This window comes from Hemiscyllium ocellatum, chromosome 16, assembly GCF_020745735.1.
Source record: "Hemiscyllium ocellatum isolate sHemOce1 chromosome 16, sHemOce1.pat.X.cur, whole genome shotgun sequence".
Taxonomy (NCBI): Eukaryota; Metazoa; Chordata; class Chondrichthyes; order Orectolobiformes; family Hemiscylliidae; genus Hemiscyllium; species Hemiscyllium ocellatum.
Window position 1 is genome coordinate 71,386,843 of NC_083416.1, and position 23,012 is coordinate 71,409,854.

Below are 23,012 nucleotides of genomic sequence, written 5' to 3' on the forward strand. Positions count from 1 at the left end.
CAGGCCTTTAATATTCTATACCTCTGACAAGTCATTGCGAGGTTTTTGCACCTCTGAAGGGAGAAGCACCAGTTTTTTGAACCTATCCAGGCAACTAAAGCTGGTAACTCTGGGCATTATTCCTGTGACCCTCTCCAACAAGCCTTTCTATCACCCAGTCCGAAGAGAGAAAGACTGGTACACTATTCCAAATGCTGTCCTTACAAAGTCTTAGAGAAGAACAAAATTATGCACATTGCATCACACTGAATAACTCAGTTAATAAAAGTAATATCCTACTTGTCACTTCTCAGCATGAACCTCTAAAAGCTGAGGACCAATAATATCACAATCTTTTCCAGTTTAACTCCATACAAAATGTGACCGTGTTCAGCAATGTCATTCTTAAATGCGTAATTTGATATTTCTCAAACTTTAGCACCATAACCACAGCATGGTCCATTCCCCAGTAAATCTAAATTCTCCTTCCCAGTCCTAAAGGCTGCCCATATATTTGTACCGTTCATAAACATCATTGCTCCAACACACATTTCACACATTTATCAAGAAGGCACAAAGGGATAATGTTAGCACCTGCTTTTTTGGAATACCACTGGAATGTAGCTTTCAAAAAGCTCTACAAACATCAACAATACCACTCTGCCCAAAGAAACGTTTCTAGTTTTTAATCCAAAGTAGCAAATTTGCTCCTGAAGCCACAAAGTTTTGCTTTGCTGGATTGTTGATTTCAAGGCATTTTATTAAAAGCCCTTCTGAACTTCCAAGCAGAAAATTTCCCCTGGGGCACCCTCATCCTCCAACCTGCTAATGTTATCAAAACATTCTAGCAAATTAGTAAGGCATGGCCTTCAGTTTCAGAAGCTGCGCTAATCGTCCCTAATGACCTCTGCTTCATCTCAGCGATAATGAAGAGTATGTTACCCATTACTGACATCAGATATTAGGCTTATAGTTCCCCATATCTACTGATTACTCTTTTTGAAAATCAGCATGAGATTAGCATCCCCCCCTGCAAAAAAAATTCAGACCAGACTGTAATGAGCTGTTATGGACAAGGGATTTAGAAACCAGATATCTCATCTCTTTCAGAACCTCATCAGACGAATGATGACTACCAGTGAATTAGAGGGATATGGGCCAAATGCTGGCAAATGGACTAGATTAATTTAGAATATCTGGTTGGCATGGATGAGTTGACCGAAGGTTCTCTTTCTGTGGTATTAGACCTCTATGGGTCTCTGACTAGCATTCTAAACATCAAACATCCCCCTTTTTTTAATGCTCTTCACAGTTCGAATTCCTCCTGCCATGTTCTTACCATTTTAATTCCTTCCCCTCTGCACAAAGATTCATAAGAATCAATCTCAGATAGATAGGTTTCTGGACGCTTGTAGACTTCCTCCTTTGACTGGGATTGATAAAAATCTTCATTTGTTCTTTGACCACTTTGTCCTTCTTCATGCAGCATGTTCTTAAAGTACTGGAGGTTACTTTGGGCTCTTAAGTGTGTTGGATCTAAAATGGAACAAATTAAGATCTCTTTAAATTAATGAATGGGAAACACTTTAACTGCATGATGCAAGCGACTTTTCAAAAATAGCAAATGCTGTTGTGGTCACATCCCACTGAACTACTGTGTGCAGTGCTCATCACCTATTGTAATCATTACTACAACAGCCTTTAAAAGTTATATACATGACCAATAAACATGACTGATGATGTAAATTATGAGGAAAAGTTAACAAAATGTTTCTTTGCAGAAAGAAGAGCACCTTTTGAATCCGCATTTTGGTCGGGTTGTGTTCAGTTCCATTCTCAACTCCTCAAATGCTGAAGCAATTCATACAGCAAGACCTGGTGAACATCCAAGCTCGGGCTGATAAGTGGCAAATAATATTAGCTGCACATAAGCAGCAATCAATAACCAGCTACAATAAGGGAGAGTCGAACCATCTCCCCCTTGACATTCACCAGCAGGTGTCAAAGTTCTTCAGGGCTGTTTTGGCACTGGGAGGACCATTCTTGCTCCTGAAAGTTCCAGAGAAGGCTGGTCTCCTTCAATAGAACATGTCCAGTGCCAATTGCATTTAGGGGAGCCTAATTTCAACCAAGCACTCCTGAGGCATTCTTTAGGCACATTACTGGCATGTGCAAGGTACCTAATGTGGTTCAAGAACGGTCCCTGGACTTTAGATTCTACAAAATTGCGGGTGTCTACTACATGTGCTACTCCTGGACATCAGACTCCCTTCCACTTTCTATTTGTTAAATAGTACAGCTTTTTCAGCAACTTTCTAGCCCAATACATTGAAAATAATGAAGTAAATCTCAGAGGGCAGCCTTTACAAAGGAAATGGCAGTCTTGGCAAGCATAATATTCCCAGAATTCTCAGCACAGGTCTCGCACAATAACCTTGGTAGCACAGAACATTTATTGAATAGATAATAAGAAAATACTCAAACAGTTTAGCAGTCATTAAAAGGAGAAGAAGAAAGTCAGGAGTATGATGAAAGAAGTTATTTCACTTTAACGCTTAGATCCATTAAACATGTTGGATATTATCCCTTCACAGCTGCTGGACGGCAATCAAAACATGATTGTCTCCAAAGCACAGTGAATTTAATAGAAAAAATTCTTAGCTGAGACCTAGTGTAGTTTGTATATTTAAATAAAATATACTGGACTATTTCCAAACTGGATATGATACCTTCACAATGTTCACCGTTAAAACGTTAAACTTATACAACCTCAGAAACACAGATCCATAACAGATATGTGGCCACAATGATTTAATAATGAAGCATAAAGCAATCCATATTGCCATGACTCAGGCATGCCTCTCAAACCTTTGTCAGAAAATTCCTACGGTGCAGCAAAGCTATTGCTAAATTTTAGAAACACAACACAGGAAGGAAGGGGATTTCTTAAGTACTGATATTTATCATTAAGATAGCTAAGAATAAAAAAGTCCTTCATTTGTTTTACTCCATCCTTTACTGTCACTGAGTTGGTTTGCACTCGAAATGCAATTTCAGGGAAGTGGTCAATCACACTTTCAAGAAATTCCCAATATTGCCTGAAACGTGTTCTTTGAAAATCTAAATCTATTCCCTTGGGGTTATAATCCTGTTGCCTTAGGAGATCTGATTGTGTTGTTTCAGGTTTATATAGTCAGCAGTGGTGTGCAGCTGCTGGGCATGTGTATTCGGAGTTTCATTTGTAGCTGCCTATAAATAAAAACATTAAAAATTGTGCAGACATGGAAAGATTGTTGCTGACCCATTTTTAGCTTGTGGCACTCGGTATTTGATCTCTTGTCTGTAATGCAAAACCAGGTGCATACCTCATTATTTTAGGTCATTCCTCCTCCTGTGAAAACATGACACCAGGAGTTTATTTGAAATCACAAGCTTATGGAGTGCTGCTCCTTCATCAGCTGAAGTCACTTCACTTGACAAAGGAACAGTGCTTTGAAAGCTTGTGATTTCAAATAAAGGTGTTGGACTATAATTTGCTGTCGTGTGACATCTGATTTTGTTCACCCCAGTCCAACACTGGCACCTCCTCATCACGTGAAAATATGAGCAGTAATGAACCCCTCAAACACACCCACTATTCATTTAGACTAGGCCCCATCTATACCTCAATTAGTTCCATATCCCTTGAAAGTCATCATCCAATGAAGATCTATCCACTGCAGACTTGAAAGCTTAAATTATTCATGCACTTATGGGCCTCAGAATTCCAAACTTCTATTGTCCTTTGTGAACTGCCACAATCATTGGAGAATAGAGATGTCAGTTTTGGCTCAGTTTGTATGCTAATACTCTCCACGTAAAGGATGGAGGCCTGATTTCAGAGGCCTGAACACAAAGCCTAGGTAGATTGTAAGTTCCTGGTTCACCCGCCAAAGATGACCTAAGGAGTTGTTATCTGTATCTTGAATGATATTTATTTTGAAGATAATAATTGGGGACTAAACAAACAGATTGTTATCAAATGGGACCTTCATATGTGCAATATGTCTATCATATTTCCTACATTACAAAGAGAGTGTTCACTTCAGACAGAAGAAAATTGCACTTTTCAAACTGAGTAAAGGGATATGGAGACAACCAATCCATGTTGTATCCCCATGGCAACACCTCAAACTGAATCGACCAGCCTGGCTTAAATGTAATTAGTTATCTAATACAGTTAACTATTCCTGCTGTATTTCCATGCCAACCATGGTCTAATCTGCGCCCTCTTCCCCCGTTGTATAAGCTGTTGCTTCCTTTCTGGATGTTATTCCTTTTGTGTTTCATTCTAGGTAAGTGCAAGACAAAAGCATTCAACTTCATGCCCCTTTTTTAGCAACGTTTACATTATCTACTGCCACGGAATCATGAGTGAACACATTTGAAAACAATCCATTGGCTGCAAAACACATTAGGATGTTGCGAGGCTGTAAAAAAATATGAAATAAATGCAATTTTCTTTCCTTATAATCACATGTTTCTCTCAGAGCTATCTATTTTCCAGTTGGAAGTTTACTTAAATCTCAGATTTATAATGTCTGCAGCTGCTCCAGGATGTTTTTCAGGATGTCCAGCCACAATATTCCCGCCAGAAATGAAAATGTCCAGGAATCTATGCCCATTGTTGGAAAAATAGGGGTTGATTTGTGAAAAAAAAACCTGGATGAGTCGAATTGCCCTAATAATCTTTTGCAAGTTTTAAAAAATATATACAGCTGTTCTGGAATTATTTGTCTCCTTTCCAATTACAACTTAATTCTTGTGCAAGAATGTTTGCTTCTCTTCTTCGCTCTGTTTTAGTCACAAATCTAAATTCAAAATGTCTGCAGCAAAATCGGAGAAAATAGCAATTTCACATTTAAAAGCCAAAAGAATTCTAAAGCCAATGTGTTTAGCTGAGGAGGGGCAATGTTACTGGACTAGTTATCAAAAAGACCAGATGAATAATTTGGGGAAATTCAAATAACAACTTCGGAATAAAAAGTCAGTCTCAGTAATGGTAACCATAAAACTCTCACTGATTGTCATAAAAACCCATCTGGTTTGTATGAAAGGAAATCTCCTATTTTCTACCTGGTCTGGCCTACATGTCACTCTGACCCACAGTCATATGGCTGACTTGTAAATACCCTCTGAAAAGGCCAAGCACATCATTCAAATCAATATAGTTGGGAATGGGCAACAAATACTGGTCTTGTCAGCGATGCCAACAATTCACGAAAGGATAAATTTAGAAAAAGCTGGCATTTATTGCTCACTGTGCTGAGAAGGTGGTAATAAATCAGATTTTCAACTGAATGGTTTCTGATGAGACTGAATAGCTGGCTTGATTAATCAAAAGTTAAGCCTCCAGTCCATACGGCTCTTGTAGTGCAGTGACAGTATCCTGAGCCTGGAGACCGGGTTTCATGTTCCAGTTGTTCAAGAAGTGTGTAATAACAATGGGAGGCAATAGCCTACTGATTTTATCACTAGGCTATTAATCCAGGGACAAGGGTGTGGTGCTGGAAAAGCACAGCAAGTCAGACAGCATCCGAGGAGCAGGAGAATTGACGTTTCGGGCAAAAGTCCTTCATCAGGAATGAGGCTTGCGAACCCAGGAGGCGGAGAGATAAGTGGAAGTGGGGTGGGGTGGGGCTGGGGGTGACGGTAGCTGAGAGTGCGACAAGTAGATGAAGTGGGGGTAATGTGATAGGTTGGAAAGGAGGATGGAGTGGACAGATGGGAAGGAATATGGACAGGTATTAATCTGATTAATCTATTAATCTAGGGAGCCAGATAATGCTAACAGCAGATGGTGGAATTTGAATTCAATAAAAATCAAGAATCAAGAGTCCAATGACAATGAAACCATTGCTAATTACTGGGGAGAAAACGCATCTGGTTCACTAAAGTCTTTTAGGAAAGGAATCTGCAGTATTTTCCTAGCCTGGCCTATACATGACAAGTGGCTGACTCTTAAGTGCCCTCTGGGCAATTAGAGTGAGGCAATAAATGCTGGCCTAGTCAGCAACACCCATATCCTATGATGTATTAAATAAAACACAAATTTTATGTTTTAAGTTGAGTAAAGATACTTTGGAGTTCAGATCATTAGCGTATGGGACGAGAGTCAAACAGAGGTCATACCATGTAAAGATGACAGGTTTCATTCCCCTGAAAACCATTAATTCAACTTTACATTGATTCAATAGCTGACACCAGCTATTTGTTCATACTGAAAATATAAAGTGCTGGAGATACTCAGCAGGCCAGGCAGCATCTGTAGAGAGAGAAAAATATTAGTCAACATTTACAGAACCTTTCACCAGAATTGGGAAATATCAGAAACGTGACAAATTTTCAGTCACAGAATGGCGGGAGGATGGTTTAGAAAAAAAACAAAAGGGAACATTTGTGAATGCACAGAAACAGGAGAGATTGATTTTCCAGATCTTAAACTCAATCCTGATCTTCCAGCTACCAAGGTGAGGTTTGAACTCATGCTTTTAGCATTCTCAGTACAACATGCCCTTGTTACTTTGTTAGTTATTGTGTATTCTTACCAACTGCAATTAGGCGGTTTGTCAGATCAATAGCACGCCGGATATCACCAATCTGGTACACGGAGTAGCTGAGATAATCCAGAGCTTCGGCCTGGGTTATGACACTGGGCTCCCCTTCCTCCAGCTGTTTAAGGGCTTGCTGCATCCACAGTACAGTGTGGTAGTAATCAGCATCATTGTATGCTATCTTCCCCAGCTCAAAGCAATCCTCAACCGTCAGAGAGACGATATGCTGTGCACCTGCAGGAAAATATTGGTAACTGTACAACCTATCAACAACAAACTCCATATATACTGCCTCTTTGAAAGTAATAAAATATCGCAAGGTGCACTGCAGGAGTTCTACCAAACCAGATATCATAATGAGCGAAGTGTGAAGGCATTAAACCAGACGGTTAGCAGATTTGACAGAGGCATAGATCTTAAAGAATATCAGGAAAAAGGGAGGAGTGTGATTTCGGTCACGAATTTCAGAACTCATGGCCTACCCAGTACAAGGCACAGCCACCTATGTTGGAATAATTAAAAATGTGAAGGTAGGAAATGAGGAAATTGAGGAATGCAGATGTTTTAGGGAGTTGTGGGGCTGGAAGTAGTTACAGATACAGATAGAGCAGATTAATAAAACACTGCAATCCTAAGGAACTGCCATTTCTGACTAATCATCAAAGATCATGAGAAATGAAAGAAGAGGTTAAAATATTTTGGTAAGTGTTAAGAGAATGCATTGTCTGAAATATTAATGCAGATGTTAATTGGTGGACAGGCCTCTGTACAATTAACTTTTTGGAAAGACCACTTTCAAAGCAAAGGAGGCTGGCTGCAGTAGGGAGAAACATAACATTTGCAAAGTGCATAAGCTGCTCAACTAGAGTCACTGAGTTTACAATATTTTTATGTCATGTGAATACATGTGGGTATAATAAAGCTATTGGATTTCAACACAGACAGACCTAACAAACAAATTGCCTGCAGCAACGGCATGTGTCCTTTCTCTCTTTTCTCTGAAACCCATCTTATCAAAGATTGACAGTTCTAAACCCACTGGAAAATGCTATCACCATAAGTACAGGGTTCTAAGGAGAGAATTTGAAATCTATGACCACTATCTCCAGAAAAAAAGTGATAGCAGTCAGGCATATCTGTATAAGACCTCTGACTGGGTCTTCCATGTAATGTCGGACTCCTTCTTCTGTCCTTGACTGTACAGTGAATGTGGGGGTGGCCTTTGCTTGGCCACTTCCTATTATGATTGCACCATGGTGCAAGAGGCACGGTTTGATAGTGATCCTAAGGATAAGTTCCCAATGTTCATGGAAATATTCAACCTCAGCGCCCACTTAAGGGGTAGTGTGCACTAAATTTATTTTTCCTCCTTCTCTTAATATGTCCCATATTTTGCTGCAATTTTCTTTCCAAATGTTTTTCACCGGAATGTTGGAGGTTTAGGATGACCTTTTGGAGGCTTATAAAATTATGAAGGCATAGATAAGGTGAATTCCCTTTTCCCTAAGGTTGGGGATTTCAAGACTAGGGGCACATTCTTAAGGTGAGTGGAGAAAGATTTTAAAAAGACATGGGGGCAATTTTTTTTACACTGAGAGTGGTTCATGTATGGAATCAACTTGCAGAGAAAGTAGTGGATATGGGTACATTGTTTGAAAGGCATTTAGATAAATACTTAAATAATAAATGTTTGGAGGGATATTGCCCAAGCACAGGCAGGTGAGACTTGTTTAGTTTGGCATTAGGCTGGCATTGATTGGTTGAACCAAAGGGTCTGTTTCCATTTTGTATGACTTTGCTGTTGAGATAGGGAACTCCTTATCCTCTGGTTATTATGCCAATGCACTGCAGTTCCAGGTTACCTAAGGTTGCCACTTCCTTAGCAACTTACTGATGCAAATTTCAAAATCAGATCAAAAGCCACTGCAAAGCCACAACTCAAAACAAATTGCCCTTTTTGTTGCATGTACCTGGTAGCTTGCCCTTGGAAATACTTTCAGAATCCAGTCTGTAGGTGTCCTGCAAACGTAAAAGGGCCTTCCCAGCTCCACTCTCATCTTCATCAGTGGGAAAGTTCTCCCTCTGGATTGAGAGATTAGCGATGAATGCTGTTCAGCAATGGAAAATAGACGGTGTTAAGAGAAAACCTAAAACTTAATGTCAAATGTTGAGCAGCACACTTCACAAATGTTTCCTTTAACATAATGCTGTTCATTTGCTTGCAAAACAGAAAGTACAGCCGTCCAGCTGTTACAAAGCAATGTGAACCATTTGATAAATAATATAAACCATGGCACCCAAGATTCAATCAGCAGTTAAATTGACTGACTACAGCTGGTACTATTTCCAATTGCAGTTTCCCTGGGCCAGAAAATAAAAGGAGAAAATAAATCAAAAATTCGACTCGGCTTCTTGTTTCTCACTGGTGAACAGGGCTTCAACGGATACTGGAATTCTCTAACACTGTGACAATAGGTGCCAGCAGAACGGGGGAAATACTTAAGAGTCAACCACAAGGACTGTAGGTTGTGGGTGTGGTCTATTTAAAAGGCTTGCCCAGCTATTGGGGTCTTTATCCCAATTAGAATAAAACTAGATTAGGCTCTCCAGCCCTCACACAATTCACATGCCCATCTCTGCCTTCCCCAAGCCATCCCCTATGGTAATACACCCACCCCAGTTAAAATATTTCTCCTCAAACAATCCTAAAGCAGACTGTACCTTTCCATACAACCTTTATGTCCACTTCATGCCTGGCTATGCTATATTAAAGCTCATTCACCCACCCCAACATATCTTTATAGAAACAATGAACCTTGACGTGACAGTTGTGCATGTATGGACAAAAATATTTGAAAAGAATTATAATCATGCATTCATAGCTTTTTGCTATGGTAAAAAAAAATCCCCTTCATGCAGCTCAATGAAGGTGTCAATCATCCAGTCTTTAAGCTTTAATTGCTGAAGCTATGGGAACTTGAAATCTCAACCTTGTTTCACAATGCATCATGAAATTTATTGCAGAAATCAGTGAGCCAAAAGCTGTCAATCAAGCAGAGGTTTAGGTGTTTCAAGACACTAATGGATGGCTTGGTTCTCAGCCAAGAGAGTTTCCGCAATGCGGCTGGGCAGGCTGAGAGAACTATTGAGACTCAAAACAGCCAGCACCTGTAAAAGGCCAAAGGGATGAGCTGAAAACCCAGGAAGGGATTAGAAATCCAGAAAACAATAATTATTATGGGACTGCTAAGTCATTTCGACTCAGTGAAACTCCAAGTTGTTATTTCTATTCATGTCTCCTTCCTTCTCTCTATCACTGTTTCCTCCTTATTCTTCACCTCTAATTGAAACTCTAATCTTAATTGATTATCTCTTCCTCTGTAAAGCACTTTGGGATATTTTCTGATTAAATTAGATTCCTACAGTGTGGAAACAGGCCCTTCAGCCCAACCAGTCCACACCGACCCTCCGAACAGTGACCCATCCAGACCCATTTCCCCCTGACTAATGCATCTAACACTTTAGGCAATTTAGCATGGCTAATTCACCTGACCTGCACATCTTTAGATTGTGGGAGGAAACCAGAACACCCGGAGGAAACCCATGCAGACACGGGGAGAACGTGCAAACTCCACACAGACAGTCGCCCAAGGCTGGAATTGAACCTGGAACCCTGGTGTTGTGAGGCAGCAGTGCTAACTACTGAGCCACTGTATTAAAGCTGCTGCTAAATGCACATTGTTATTTTAAATTGACTATCTCAATGCTGCGGACAGTTGAGACTTTCAGTGAATATAAAGTAGACGCTTTCAGCAGCAATTTTAACTGCAGGTGTCAGGACACCAGGAAGCAGGAGGACACTATTCAGACCATGGCAGTAGGGGAGGCAGTAGTGTAGTGGCAATGTCACTGGACCAGGAAGCTTAGAACCTCCGGCTGTTGTTCTGGGGACATGGGCTTGTGTCCTACCACGGCAGGTATCAATTTTAAAAAATTGAAATAAGAAGCTAGCCTAGTGGAGACTATGTAAATGGCCATCTGGTTTAATAAAGAAGGAAAATCACCATTCTTACCTGACATGTGATCCACAAGCACAGCAATGTGGTTGACGATTAACCTGGGTCACCCATAACACGCAAATAAATCATGGAAAATGAGGCTAGGGTAATTTTCCCACTCAGGCCTCTATTAAACAATTTAAATTGAACCCAAATCTAAATGGGATTAATGAGGAAGTTGGTTTCAGGGACCAAACTGTAATGATTCTATGATTCTATTCCATGTTTCTATGATACATCAGTCAGTCAGTCAAGCAGGGAGGGATTTTAGAGGGTTCATGGTCAGGAAGGGTGTTGGAAACCAGGAGTAGGAAAGATTCAAACCTTTCTCCTGTTCATGCCTGAAAACGCTCAAATTGACCAACAAAAATATTTCAAACTCAACTTAGAGCCATTCTACATGGACCTCTCTTATCCATTATCCTATCGTCAAGTTTTACTCAAACCTCTGATACTAGAATAAAAACTCCTTCAGTGGCCAAATGATGAAATTGGACCCTCATGCTTATATAATGTGTGGCAATATTGAAATAGGCCAGCGACTCCCTACTATATGTTTGACATGATTGTAGGGGATCAAGGTTTATCCTGATTTGGAGGTGCCGGTGTGTATAAAGTTAAAAATCACATAACACCAGGTTATAGTCCAACAGATATATTTGGAAGCACTAGCTTTCGGAGCGCTGCTTTATCCTGTTTTATCCTGGTGCTAAACATCACATTGACTACAAAGGAATTCGTACTTCTACATCCTTATTAGAAACTATAGCTATTACTCATCACGTAGTTGTGCATATTTCTGAAATGGTGCACCTACTGCATTCTCTTCAATCAAGTGAAATTCTCAACCGATAGCAATTCCATTACTTACCATCAGAAGTTTGCTGTAGAACTAAGCTCTCTAGTTTTAGCCATTCCGTGTTCAATCGCTTCATGAGTTTGTATGCATTCACTGGATGACCCAGATATCCTTCTGGGTCAGAGGTTGATGTGTGTGTCAGTTGATCCAGCTTTTCAGCCCAACTGTTTACACAACAGAAGGTATGATTAAGGATTGGAAATTAAAATTCCATTGTAAGTATATCCCACTGAAAGACTACTTTCTCTGTTTTTACAACCTATTATAGACTGGACAGTGTCCTGGAATGGCCATTGATTGTTGCAGCTTTGACAGATGAGGTGGTGTTTAAAGCCTCCAGAAAAAAATTGCATTGTAGTACTGATTGCACAATTTATAAGTGGTCTTGAATAGTGAGACAGCTGTAAGGCAGGAGTAGGCTTACTTCCATAGACTGCTGTGTACCGGACAGGATGATGAAAATTAGCAATGAAGAGTAAAGGAATTTAATTTTATGTACCTCGGTGTTAGTGTCTAATACACTGAGCTGACTGACATACATTCAGATGCAGATGGGAAAACTCCCTTTTCTCTGCTTGAAGCTTCAACTTCAAGTAACTTACCTCAAGTGGTCTCTTAAATATGAATTTTATGAACTTTAAAAAGTAGGCATTATAAGGTCATGTCTATACATAAGTGAACATGGGTTCTATCATCAACACACACTGAGGGATCAACCTCATAAAGTTAAGGGTGAAGGAGGCACACTTTCATCAGGTTATAATGAAGAAATTATCAGGTTATAATGATCATTTTACTAAAAGAGGATTTATAGACATTGTAAAAGGTACCTTTTAATTTTTGTTAATTTATTCTCTTCTGCTTTTATATATTCTTTCAGAGATTTCACCAAGTCTTTTTCCACATAAATTAAATCTGTCATCTGACCTGAAAAGAGAGAAAATATTTTGAAGAGGGTTAATTGAAGAATGTTTATCATTATAAGGTAATGTTTTATATGATAAAATGTTATCAGGCTCCAAGCAACTGGTTGAATTTTACAAGATTGAGAAGTAGCCTTCTTTTAAAAAATGAATCAAAACAGCAACTAATAACATGGCCAAACATTTGCATTACCGTACCTTAGCAATCCCAAAGCCATTAAAATGGAATTAGCTGGTCCCACAAACCTCAAAGATAATGTTCATGGAGGAGGAATATGAAACTATGAACAAAATATCCAGATAATTACCCATGTCTTCAACTAAGTGAGAAGCAAGCTATCGAGCAAAATCCCTATGAACTATGGGATTGCAGTTGAGAAACAGAAATTGTTCAGCCATATTCTAATCATACTAAAGCAGAGATCTGGAATCAACTTGCTATGAACATATTCAAACCATTCAGCCAATGGCAGTAGGGAGTGGCAAAGTTGCTGGCCCAGGAAGCCAGAACCCCAGGCTAATGAACCCCAGGCTGGGGACAATGGGGCTTGTATCCCACCATGGCAGATTTGAAGAATTAAAAAAAAATTGAAATAAAAAGCTAGGAGACTGTGTAAAAAGGCCAACTGGTGAGTTAGTGAGAGGGATTGTGGGATAAGCGCTGAAAATGTGTTGCTGGAAAAGCGCAGCAGGTCAGGCAGCATCCAAGGAGCAGGAGAGTCGACATTTCGGGCATGAGCTCTTCTTCATTGTGGGATAAGCCAACTAACTCCTTCTATGTTGAAGAAACAGATTTCTTGAGGCATGAAAATTGTCGAATCAATAAACAATAAACAGGTCGGACCCAGACTGTCACACACTCCCTCTCTGACTCTGTCTCCTTCCTCACCTGGCTGAAAGTTTGAGCCTTGGTGTTGTTTCATCATCCATGTGCTGCAATGTTTTAATTGTTAACCAGGCAGCTATTTCCTCCAGAAAAGATAAACAGTCTCAATACAGAATTGAGAGATCACCATGCCCAGTGTGAAATCAGTCTTGTTATCAATTTACCAGATCTGTACACCATTACATTTTACTGGGCTTCTCTTAAATTGTAGCTTGATTTTATGTGTGTGTGAACTGTTGCATTGACGTGTGATAGAGATCTGAAAAGTTTATTGGTATTCTTACCTAGATTGGGTGTTAAGTACAACAAATATTTTATTTTTCTTTAAACAATAGGAAACCTGACTACAGTGTCTTTTAGTCACATGACTTCGTTAAATAGTCTCCGAATTCACAAATCCATCAGTTAAAAAAAATCTGTTGTGCAGAAAGAGGGGAACCATTTTACCCCTCCTTACCTGGTACCTAGAATCACTGTGTTTTAATCTTTAAAGGTCTTGGGTGCACATTATAAAATAATATTAACAACATAATTGGGGGAAGCCATGACTTTCTTACATCTACAAAATAACAGAAGTACCGAGCTCAGATATGGCTCATGCCATGGGGACCCACACACTCCTGCAAACTCCCCCTCACCATTAGAAATTTAAGCCAAAGAAGGCCATTTTGCCCCTGGCAAGAAGATCCTCAGCATATCTGACCCATCCATATCTAAATATCTTCTGGCATCAAAGTGCTGGGATCAATATGTTCCATTGCTGAGCAGATTCTCTCCACCCAGCTACAAACTATGGAGCACAGTAAGACATGATGAGAGGGAGAGCAAGAAGAAAACCTATTGAGGATACTTTGCTGGTATGGGTAATGGAGCCTGCTGCATCATCTGAGAGCAAGAGGAACACAGCATTTACAGAGCTATGAGTGTTGCTGACTTCATTGACTTTAACCCCTCTTCTTTTGCAGCCTCTGTGACTGTGTCAGGAAGGTGCAACACACACAGTTGCAAGAAGTCCAATGTGTTAGGATGTGCAGGGAGAAAGGAGCCCATAGGGGTGTGTGTGTGTGTGTGTGTGTGTGTGTGTGTGTAATGTTCTTTCCCCTTAAAAGACCCCACATTGGCAGCTCCTATATGCCACCCCTTACAGGTTGAGACACTTACTCCATCCAGTCAAAGTGTGGTCACAGCCTTTTTTTCTCTTCTCCAATGCATACTTTCAATTTCTAACACCGCAGAAGGCCACATTGACTTCTCACCAGCCAGTGGTTTCCAGCCTCTGCCTCACCATGTCAGCAAGCCCCCAAACTTCACATTCTGTTCCTGGTAGCCCATCCTGCAAACACCATAGGCTCCATACTTTCTTAAAATCCCACCAACCCATCCCCAAATGCCTACACCTGCCCACTTTTCCTCTCCAGCCCCTGGTATATGAGATGACTGTGCCAGATGTGGTCCTACACTCCTGACCATGGATGTACTCTCTTCCCATATGACCCTCTTCACCCATGCTTTACTACATCCTTCCATGCAAATACTATTGCTTCCATTTACAATTCTCATTTTCGTTACCCCCAGACTGTAGCACCCAGTCCTGAAGACCAATGTGCATGTCTCATTCTCATGTCCTGCCCTTACATCCTGCCCTCTACACTTTGCCCTTAGTTTCTACAAACAGAGCTGATGGGCTGACCATGGCCTATCCCCTTGAGTGAGCTGACAGGACAATCTCATCAGATTTTGACATGATGGCTGCACTGTTCCTTAGCTACATCAGTCCTACTCCACTTCCCTTCCCCCCAACTCTGTACTTACCATCTGAGTGACCCACTCTCTAGATACAAGAACCTTGCAATGCAATCATCCTGACTGCTTGTCTGACTGTAGCCAATCCCCTGAACTGGTACTGGAGACTACCTTGAATAACTCTGATAAGTGCCTCCATGAACATCAGAGAGAATACGCCCCTAAGCCTTGGAGATATTACTGCTTGCTTGCTGTACATGCAGTGGCTGGCACATGTGGTGTAGGATTAATATTGACATAAAAATGTGTTATACAGCAAATTATCCACCCCTTGACGGGGGATTGCTGACCATCAACATAAGATGCCCAGTTGTGTGTAACTACACTAATTGGCATGAATGCTCTGACCATGCAGGTAACCACTCAGCGGGCAAGCAAACAGCCTTGAGATACAGCGTGATCCAATCCCTGAGCTGGGTTCTTGTCCCTACATGCAAAATGTCCCCTCTGTAGCCTTTCAATGGTAGACACTGGTGCATTCTGCAATACAAGTTTGTGCTTCTAGAATGCCCTGCCAGTCTATTGGAGAGGTACCATGATGGTTGTGATGAGTTGGCACCTACAAGATGTCGATATGTGTGGGCAAGAGTTGGTTGGTGCCCATCGATCACGCACTGTGCTGCAGTTTGTTCTAATACAACACAATGGTTGTTCAGTGCACACAGGGAGCTGAATCTGCCAAGTACCTGCATTGGATTCCCTGCCAGATTTTCTTTGACCTCTGCTGCAAATGTGTTGCTGGTCAAAGCACAGCAGGTTAGGCAGCATCTCAGGAATAGAGAAACCTCTAGCCAGGTTAGTAAGTTTGGTAAGATAGAAAACTGAATATTAATGAGGTGAACTGGTCTATAAAGAAGAAGAATTTTAAAAAGCATTTTACCTAAATGGGGGAAGATTGCAGATCCCTCTGAGATACAGAAGGGCCTGGATATCCTCATTTATAAATCACGTAACATCAGTATGCAGGCACAAGTAATGAGGAAAGCTAACTAAATGTTATTATTGATTGTACAGGAATTGAATACAAAATTAGGGAAGCTGTTTCTCAGTTACCCAGGGCACTGCTGAGATCACATCTGGAGTATTATATGCAGTATTTATTCTGAACCTTATGCAAGGAATTGTGTAATGTGTTGGAGGCTGTTCAGTAAAGATTTACTAGCCTAATTACTTGAACGGAGGGGCTGAGCAGTTATCAGGACAAGTTGGACAGACTTGTGTCTGCTGGAGTATAGAAAAATTAGAGGCAACCTGAACTAATGCAGGAGATCCTGTGGGCTTTGACATCGCAGATGAGGAGAGGATGTGTTTTTCTCTTGGAGAGAATTTCAAAGAGATTAAGTGCATTTCTTTTCTCAAAGGGTCTTTAGAGCTTTCGCCTAAAATAATAGTGGAATCAGAGTCAAAGAATCATAGAGTCATATAGCATGGAAACAGGCCGGTTAGTCTGATTTATCCGTGCCAATCAGTAATCCCAATATGACTGAGTGACACTTGCCAGCACTCGGCCCATATCCCTCAAAAACCCTTTCTCTACATGAACCCATCCAGGTGCCTTTTAGATATTGTAATTGTACCAGCCTCCACAACTTCCTCTGACAGCTTATTCCATATACACACCACGCTCTGCATGAAAAAGTTACCTGGATTGCAGAAGGTTAGCTGAGTTTCTGAATTAATAAGAGAAAGTGAGGACTGCAGATGCTGGGGATCAGAGTAAAAAAGTGTGGTGCTGGAAAAGCACAGCAGGTCAGGTAGCATCTGAGGAGTCAGAGAGTCGAATTAATAGTCTAACAATAACACCACCAGGCTTTGCCTGCCTATGGACACAAGAAATTAGTCTTGTGTAGGTATTCTGGATCTTGCTTCGAAAGAGATCCCCAAAAGGCCAATTTGATGTTCCATCTCCCTGCCTTTACACTGCTTACTTCTCCCATGGCAAAGTAAGTGCCAGTACCTTTCTGCAACCACAGCACTCTCATTGAAACCCATCCCTCTGTGGACCATCGGGGAAGCTTCCTCATTGAATGCAAAAAGCTTGCAACGTGCAATGTGCACCCAAAATTGTGGCCATTTTGAAAGGTGATTTTGTTCTTTTCTAACGGGTTTCCACACTCGACATTTCCGTATGACCCAACACAAAACCTCACATTAATCAGTGAGAATTCTCAAATCAGCAATGACCTCATTAAATGGTAGAATGGATTAAATGGGCTGAATGGCCTACTCTGCCATCCAGTCTATCAGGAGGTGTTCTTCTGTTAAAAATAAATCTTGATGAATTTAAGAGAGATAAATTGGTAAATGAAGGACTTATGCCTGAAATGTCGATTCTCCTGTTCCTCGGATGCTGCCTGACTTGCTGTGCTTTTCCAGCATCACACTCTCAACTCTGATCTCCAGGATCAGCAGTCCTCAATTTCTTCTAATAAATTGGTAAAGTTTGATTAATTGAGAATAAGTCACAAACATGTCCTTTTAGTCACAGTATCAAACTGTCACTTCTATGTGACATAATTTGTTGAAGTCACTTTTTGAAAAACACAGAGCTATTTGATCATCATATTGATATATTGTTGTTAACGTTTTAGTGGATTAAAAGATATGCACGCAAAAGCTTTCAGAATCTACCATTGCCCTTGCACCCAAAAATTTCACCTTATTTATCACTAGCTCCTCAAAGACTGGCAAATAACTGTAATTAGGAACAACTTTCAGTGGTGAGTATTTCATCGTGAGAGTGTGGGAAGTTCTGTGTGAGGTTAGAGGGAGGGGTTGGGTCAGGGATGCTGATGCCAGTGCAATGCCTTTGAAACTGCCCGAACGAATACAGAAGCTTACTTCACAGAGGCCAGGATCTTGTCACAAAGTTATTCTTTATTTACACATAGAAAGTCCCTGGCACTGATCCAGCTCCCTTAGAGCCAGCTCTCAGAGTGTCAGAATGTCTGATACTCTTTTTTTTGTCTGTCAACAAGGGGTCCCTGATTGGACCAGATTAACAGCCCCAAACAGGGAACTCATATTCTTTGAGAGCCACCTGGCTGACCTTGTTACACTTACCTTGTGATGAAGGTCTTTATGCTTTAATATTCCATACCCACTTGCAAAGGTTTAATAAGTTCAGGCAAACTGAACGTAAAAGAAAAATCATGAGAACAATAAAACAGAAACCCTTGTCTTGCAGAGACAGCCGTGATTCATTCTTGGAGAGACTACTTTCCTTGTCACAAAAGAGTCTGTTCATCTGGAAAGAACCCTTCAGTGGGGGTGGCTTTGACAATGGTGCAAGAGATTCTTATGTTATGGAGTCCTTTCAATATTAGTCATATGTTTTGATACAAGGCTCTCCAAACTGGTAGAAAGAAGCAGGATTCAGACTCCTCTTAAATGTGAAACACATGAGATTTAAAAAAAAATCTCTGTTAAAAGAAATGAAAGGCTGCCAGCCGGCCACGTTCCAGGGATTGTTTCTTTAATCATGGTTCGGAGTGACTTGTATTCTCTAAACAGTGCTGCGCTTTGAAACTGCACCATAAAAATTCAAGAGAGAGAAACTTCAACATACCTGCAGTAGAGTAACTGATCAAGCATTGCCAGCTCATCCGCAACTTTTGTCTGCAGCTTTCATTTACTCGAACCTTAATTAAATAAGTCTGGAATAAAGTCTAGTCTCAGCCATAAAACTACAAGGTTGTTATCGCAAAGGCCAACTGGTTCTCTAATGTTGTTCAGGAAATAAAGTGAGTGACTTTTATCTACTCAACATTTGTTGACACATGTGTCGTGATTGCCTCTGAAATAACTGAGCAGGTGACTCAGTCATTTTAAAATTGCTACAATGACCACAGAATCATACAGTCATAGAGATATGCAGAACGGAAATACACCCTTCAGTCTGACTCTTCCATACCGACTAGATATCCTAAATTAATCTCATCCCATTTGCCAGCATTTTGCCCGTATCCCTGTAAACCCTTCTTATCTATATACCCATCCAGATACCTTTTAAATATTCTAATTGTACCAATCCTCATCACTTATTCTGGCATATATGCACCACCCTCTGCATGAAAAAGTTGCCCGTTAGGTCCCTTTTAAATCTTTCCCCTCGGACCTTAAATCTATACCCTCTCATTTTTAGATCCACCTACCCTGGAGAAAAGCCCTTGGTTATTCACCCTAAGTTTCTCATGATTTTATAGACTTCTATAAGGTCAGGCCCTAGCGTCCTGCGCTCCAGTGAAAAAGGTCCCAGCCTACTAAGCCTACTTGTATAAATCAAACACTCCATTCCCAATAACATCCTGGTAAACCTTTCCTGAATGCTCTCCATAGTGTGGGACGCTCTCTGCAGCATGGAGTGGGCTGATGTAGCCCAGAGTGAGTCACTCCCTGTAGCATGGTGGGGGCTGGTGTAGCCTGGAATGGGTCACTCTCTGCAGCATTGTCTGGGCTGGTGTAGCCCAGAGTGGGACACCCTCTGCAGCATTGTCGGGGCTGGTGTAGCCCAGAGTGAGTTACTCTCGGCAGCATGTGTGGTCTGGTGTAGCCCAGAGTGGGTCACTCTCTGCACCATAGTGTGGGCTAGTGTAGCCCAGAATGGGTCACTCTGCAGCATGGTGTGGGCTGGTGTAGTCCAGAGTGGTCACTCTCTGCAGCATTGTCTGGGCTGGTGTCGTCCTGAGTGGATCACTCTCTGTAGCATTGTCTGGGCTGGTGTAGTCAGGAGTGGGTCACACTCTGTAGCATGGTGTGGGCTGGTGTAGCCCAGAGTGGATCACTCTCTGTAGCATGCCGTGTGTTGGGCATCCTGGAGCAGGACTCTGGTGGTGATATGCTGTAATAGTGGAGAAGGAAAACTTGGAATCTCTTTAAATCTTTTAAAATTTTATTCTGTGAATGGTGCTTATGTACAAGCAACATTACACACTTTTCATTGTATTTTGTATTGAATGCACGTGACAATAAAAGGATATTCAATTTAACAATACCCTTCCTACAGAAGGGCGACCAGAACTGCACATAGTACTTCAGAAGAGGCCTCACCTACATACTGTAAACTATTGCGTGTAATGTTGCAGCACTGAAAGGATGACAAATAAAATTCACTTCTGTTGGTACTCTTTCCTGAAGCAGATAAAAACATTGCTGCTCAAAGAATGAAAATATATGATGACAACCTCAACACTATGAACAAAATAAAACGTCTTCAAAAGGATTATTCCTCAAACTCTGGATGCAATTTCAAAAAAGGTGTCTTGTACTTTTACATTTTATGCCCTTGTTCCTTTGACTTTCTTGGCAAACAGGTTCTGGTGTTCACTCTAGAATGGCTGTTTTAAACATTAATTGAGGTGAACGGTGTGTCTTGGACAGGAATGATAGATGAGTAGGTGAGGAGAAGGAATTCTCAAGAATCTAAATGGCAATTTAAGGAAGATTAAGATATCTGGGCAAAATAAATAATCTTATATTGAAATGTTATTTTGAAGCTTGCTAGAGTAATCATTCCCCTCAGCACAGTCAGAGTATATCATATTACTCATGCCATAGCACTTTGCGGACCTAAGCATTATCAGCAGAATAGAGAAAAACAGAGGCAGAGGGAAGACGAGAAAAATTAGAGCCTGTTACACCTGTTTTTGAGACATTAGATGGCTGCAACAATTACTGATTTTACATGAACATAACCCACATAACAAAGATGCCTATCTTTATATATAAGGGGGCAGTATTAACTCAGATATTTAAGCATTCCTATGAACATGGGAAATAAACATAGGGAGGCCTACATCCTGTTAAAGGACCCCACTTTTAAAGTGGCCAAAAATAATGGAGAGCTTTTTTCAGGCTTTAAAGTTGTCTGACCAGCTAGAGGTTGAAGATAAGGCAAATGCATATTTTTCTCTGAACAGAACATGGAATCATGAGGAGCTGGAGTGTTTGGCTTGGTTCCAAAGCACTGCTGTAGGTCACTCACAATGTAAGCTTAATCTCTGTCCTATACATCTCTTCTCATCCTCCCAAGATCTAGATACCATCCACTGACTCAGCCGATCTTGCTCTGGGTCCAATGTCTGAGCATCATTGGAATGTAGTGGGGCATATTCATGGCCCAATTTTCAGAAATGTTCTCAGGGACATCAGACAGGAATTCCAAAACCCCAAACACCTTTCTTCAAATCTGTCGGGATGAAGGCAAAATGGAGAAATCTACAACCTTAAGGAATATAAAATGAATTTTAGTTATGACTGCAAGGGGTCCAGCATATCAATATCTTTCTGCTCATGCTTAACATCAGCAGCAGCTCTGATGTGAGCTAACAAGAAAGACTGCAGACATGACCGACAACATCAATGGATTGCAGTATGTCAACAAAAATATAAACATTTCAATAAGTCTTACCTATTGATGTGAAGAATTCAGCCTGTGTTTGCCAGACATAGCACCAGAATGCCAACAGATATAGAGCCAAACGTTTCATCTTCAAAAAGCGTGGAACAGATCTAAACAATTAAAACATGGCATCATTTGAAAACCAATATCCAATTCAATAAATATCAAGGTATCTCCATGTAGATTACAGTCACATCTTTGCAGAACAAATAATGTGATAAGCCTGGCTGTTCAGACATTAAAATGATTTGCCTTCAATGGAACAGCATTGGCTCCAGATCCAAAACTTCTTTTAAAATTCTGGTCCTGAGATAGTTATATTTTTTGCTTAAGAAATATCTGGCTGTTCTGGTGAATCAACAATGCTTTGATAAATATTGGTTCCTCAGCTAATATAAATACAATAAATTACCTGTTTATTTATCAAATTGCTATTTACCTGATTTTGCTTTGTGCAAATTTGGTGTTGCATTTCCTATATTAAAACAGTAAGTAAACATTTGCAAGTATTTTATTAGTTACAAATCAATTTAGGATGTCCTGTGGTCATAGAATATACTGTATAAAGTAAAAGATTGTTTCCTTGTCATCTGTACTTGGAAAGAAAATGGTTGATAGGTCTCATAACTTCTCATGCGCCCACTCCTTCTGTTAAATCCAAGAGTTTTAGTTTCAGCTCTGAGCTGCCTTATACACAGCTGTTTCACACTCATTACCAACTCAATGTTAACTTTGTCCAGCATCTGTTTTGAAACCTGTACACACTCACTGCTGATAAACAAGCATCAGTATGACCGTGAGTGCTAAATGCCTCAAGCACTCAGTCACAGTAAGCAGAAGGCGATGTATTACTTGCGAATTACTTCAGGATTGGCAAATCTTACATGAGACATTCACTTTTCTCTCTGTGTCACCCTACTTTCCTGTTACACTCGATCACACTTCATGTTTAAGGTGAATAACTTTAAGATGAATGAATACATGGCTGTGTAACATCACCTTGTTATGGGTTCCCAAAGCAGAGGAAAAAAGTTTCTATCTATCTACCTGTCAAGTCCTACAACCATCTTAAGCATCTCGAAATGCACTGTGCGACTAATATGATGGGAGATTTGCTGGGTGCCTCAGGCTGTTGACTAAAGTTCGCCATTAAGCAATTCAGAAAACTCACTGCTCTCTTTTTATATAAACAGAAATGTCTTTTGATAGAGGCCACAGTGACAGTGAAATGGGAGCGTATGATGCCAAATTTGTGAATCCTTTAATCTTAAAATTAATCTTGAAGGCAGACAGCTGGTCAATATAGAATCACAGAATCATTATGGCGTGGAAGGAGGCCATTCAGTCCATCGTGCCTGCAGCAGCTGTCTTGGCTCATGCCAATCTCCTGCTTTTTCCCTATATGCCTCTGTGCTATTATTTTCCAAATAATCAGCCCAGGATGTCTTGAATACCTCAAGTGAACCTGCCTCCACCACATTTACAGGTAATGCATCCCATACCTGTGTATT

General features: G+C 40.6%; 1 protein-coding gene across 3 annotated transcripts in view; it reads right to left on the reverse strand.

Annotated features, from left to right (window-relative positions):
* Nucleotides 1-23,012, reverse strand: part of LOC132823468 (prolyl 4-hydroxylase subunit alpha-2-like) — a 94,870-nt gene that overhangs the window by 37,558 nt on the left and 34,300 nt on the right. For all 3 annotated transcript variants that reach the window (XM_060837368.1, XM_060837370.1, XM_060837369.1), the window contains exons 2-7: nt 21,511-21,611; nt 12,320-12,416; nt 11,502-11,653; nt 8,543-8,680; nt 6,567-6,806; nt 1,319-1,515 (exon numbers count right to left, since the gene is read on the reverse strand). In XM_060837368.1, coding sequence (XP_060693351.1) covers nt 1,319-1,515; nt 6,567-6,806; nt 8,543-8,680; nt 11,502-11,653; nt 12,320-12,416; nt 21,511-21,589 — 903 coding nt within the window. In that variant the 5' untranslated portion in view covers nt 21,590-21,611. The remainder of the gene's footprint in view (nt 1-1,318; nt 1,516-6,566; nt 6,807-8,542; nt 8,681-11,501; nt 11,654-12,319; nt 12,417-21,510; nt 21,612-23,012) is intronic.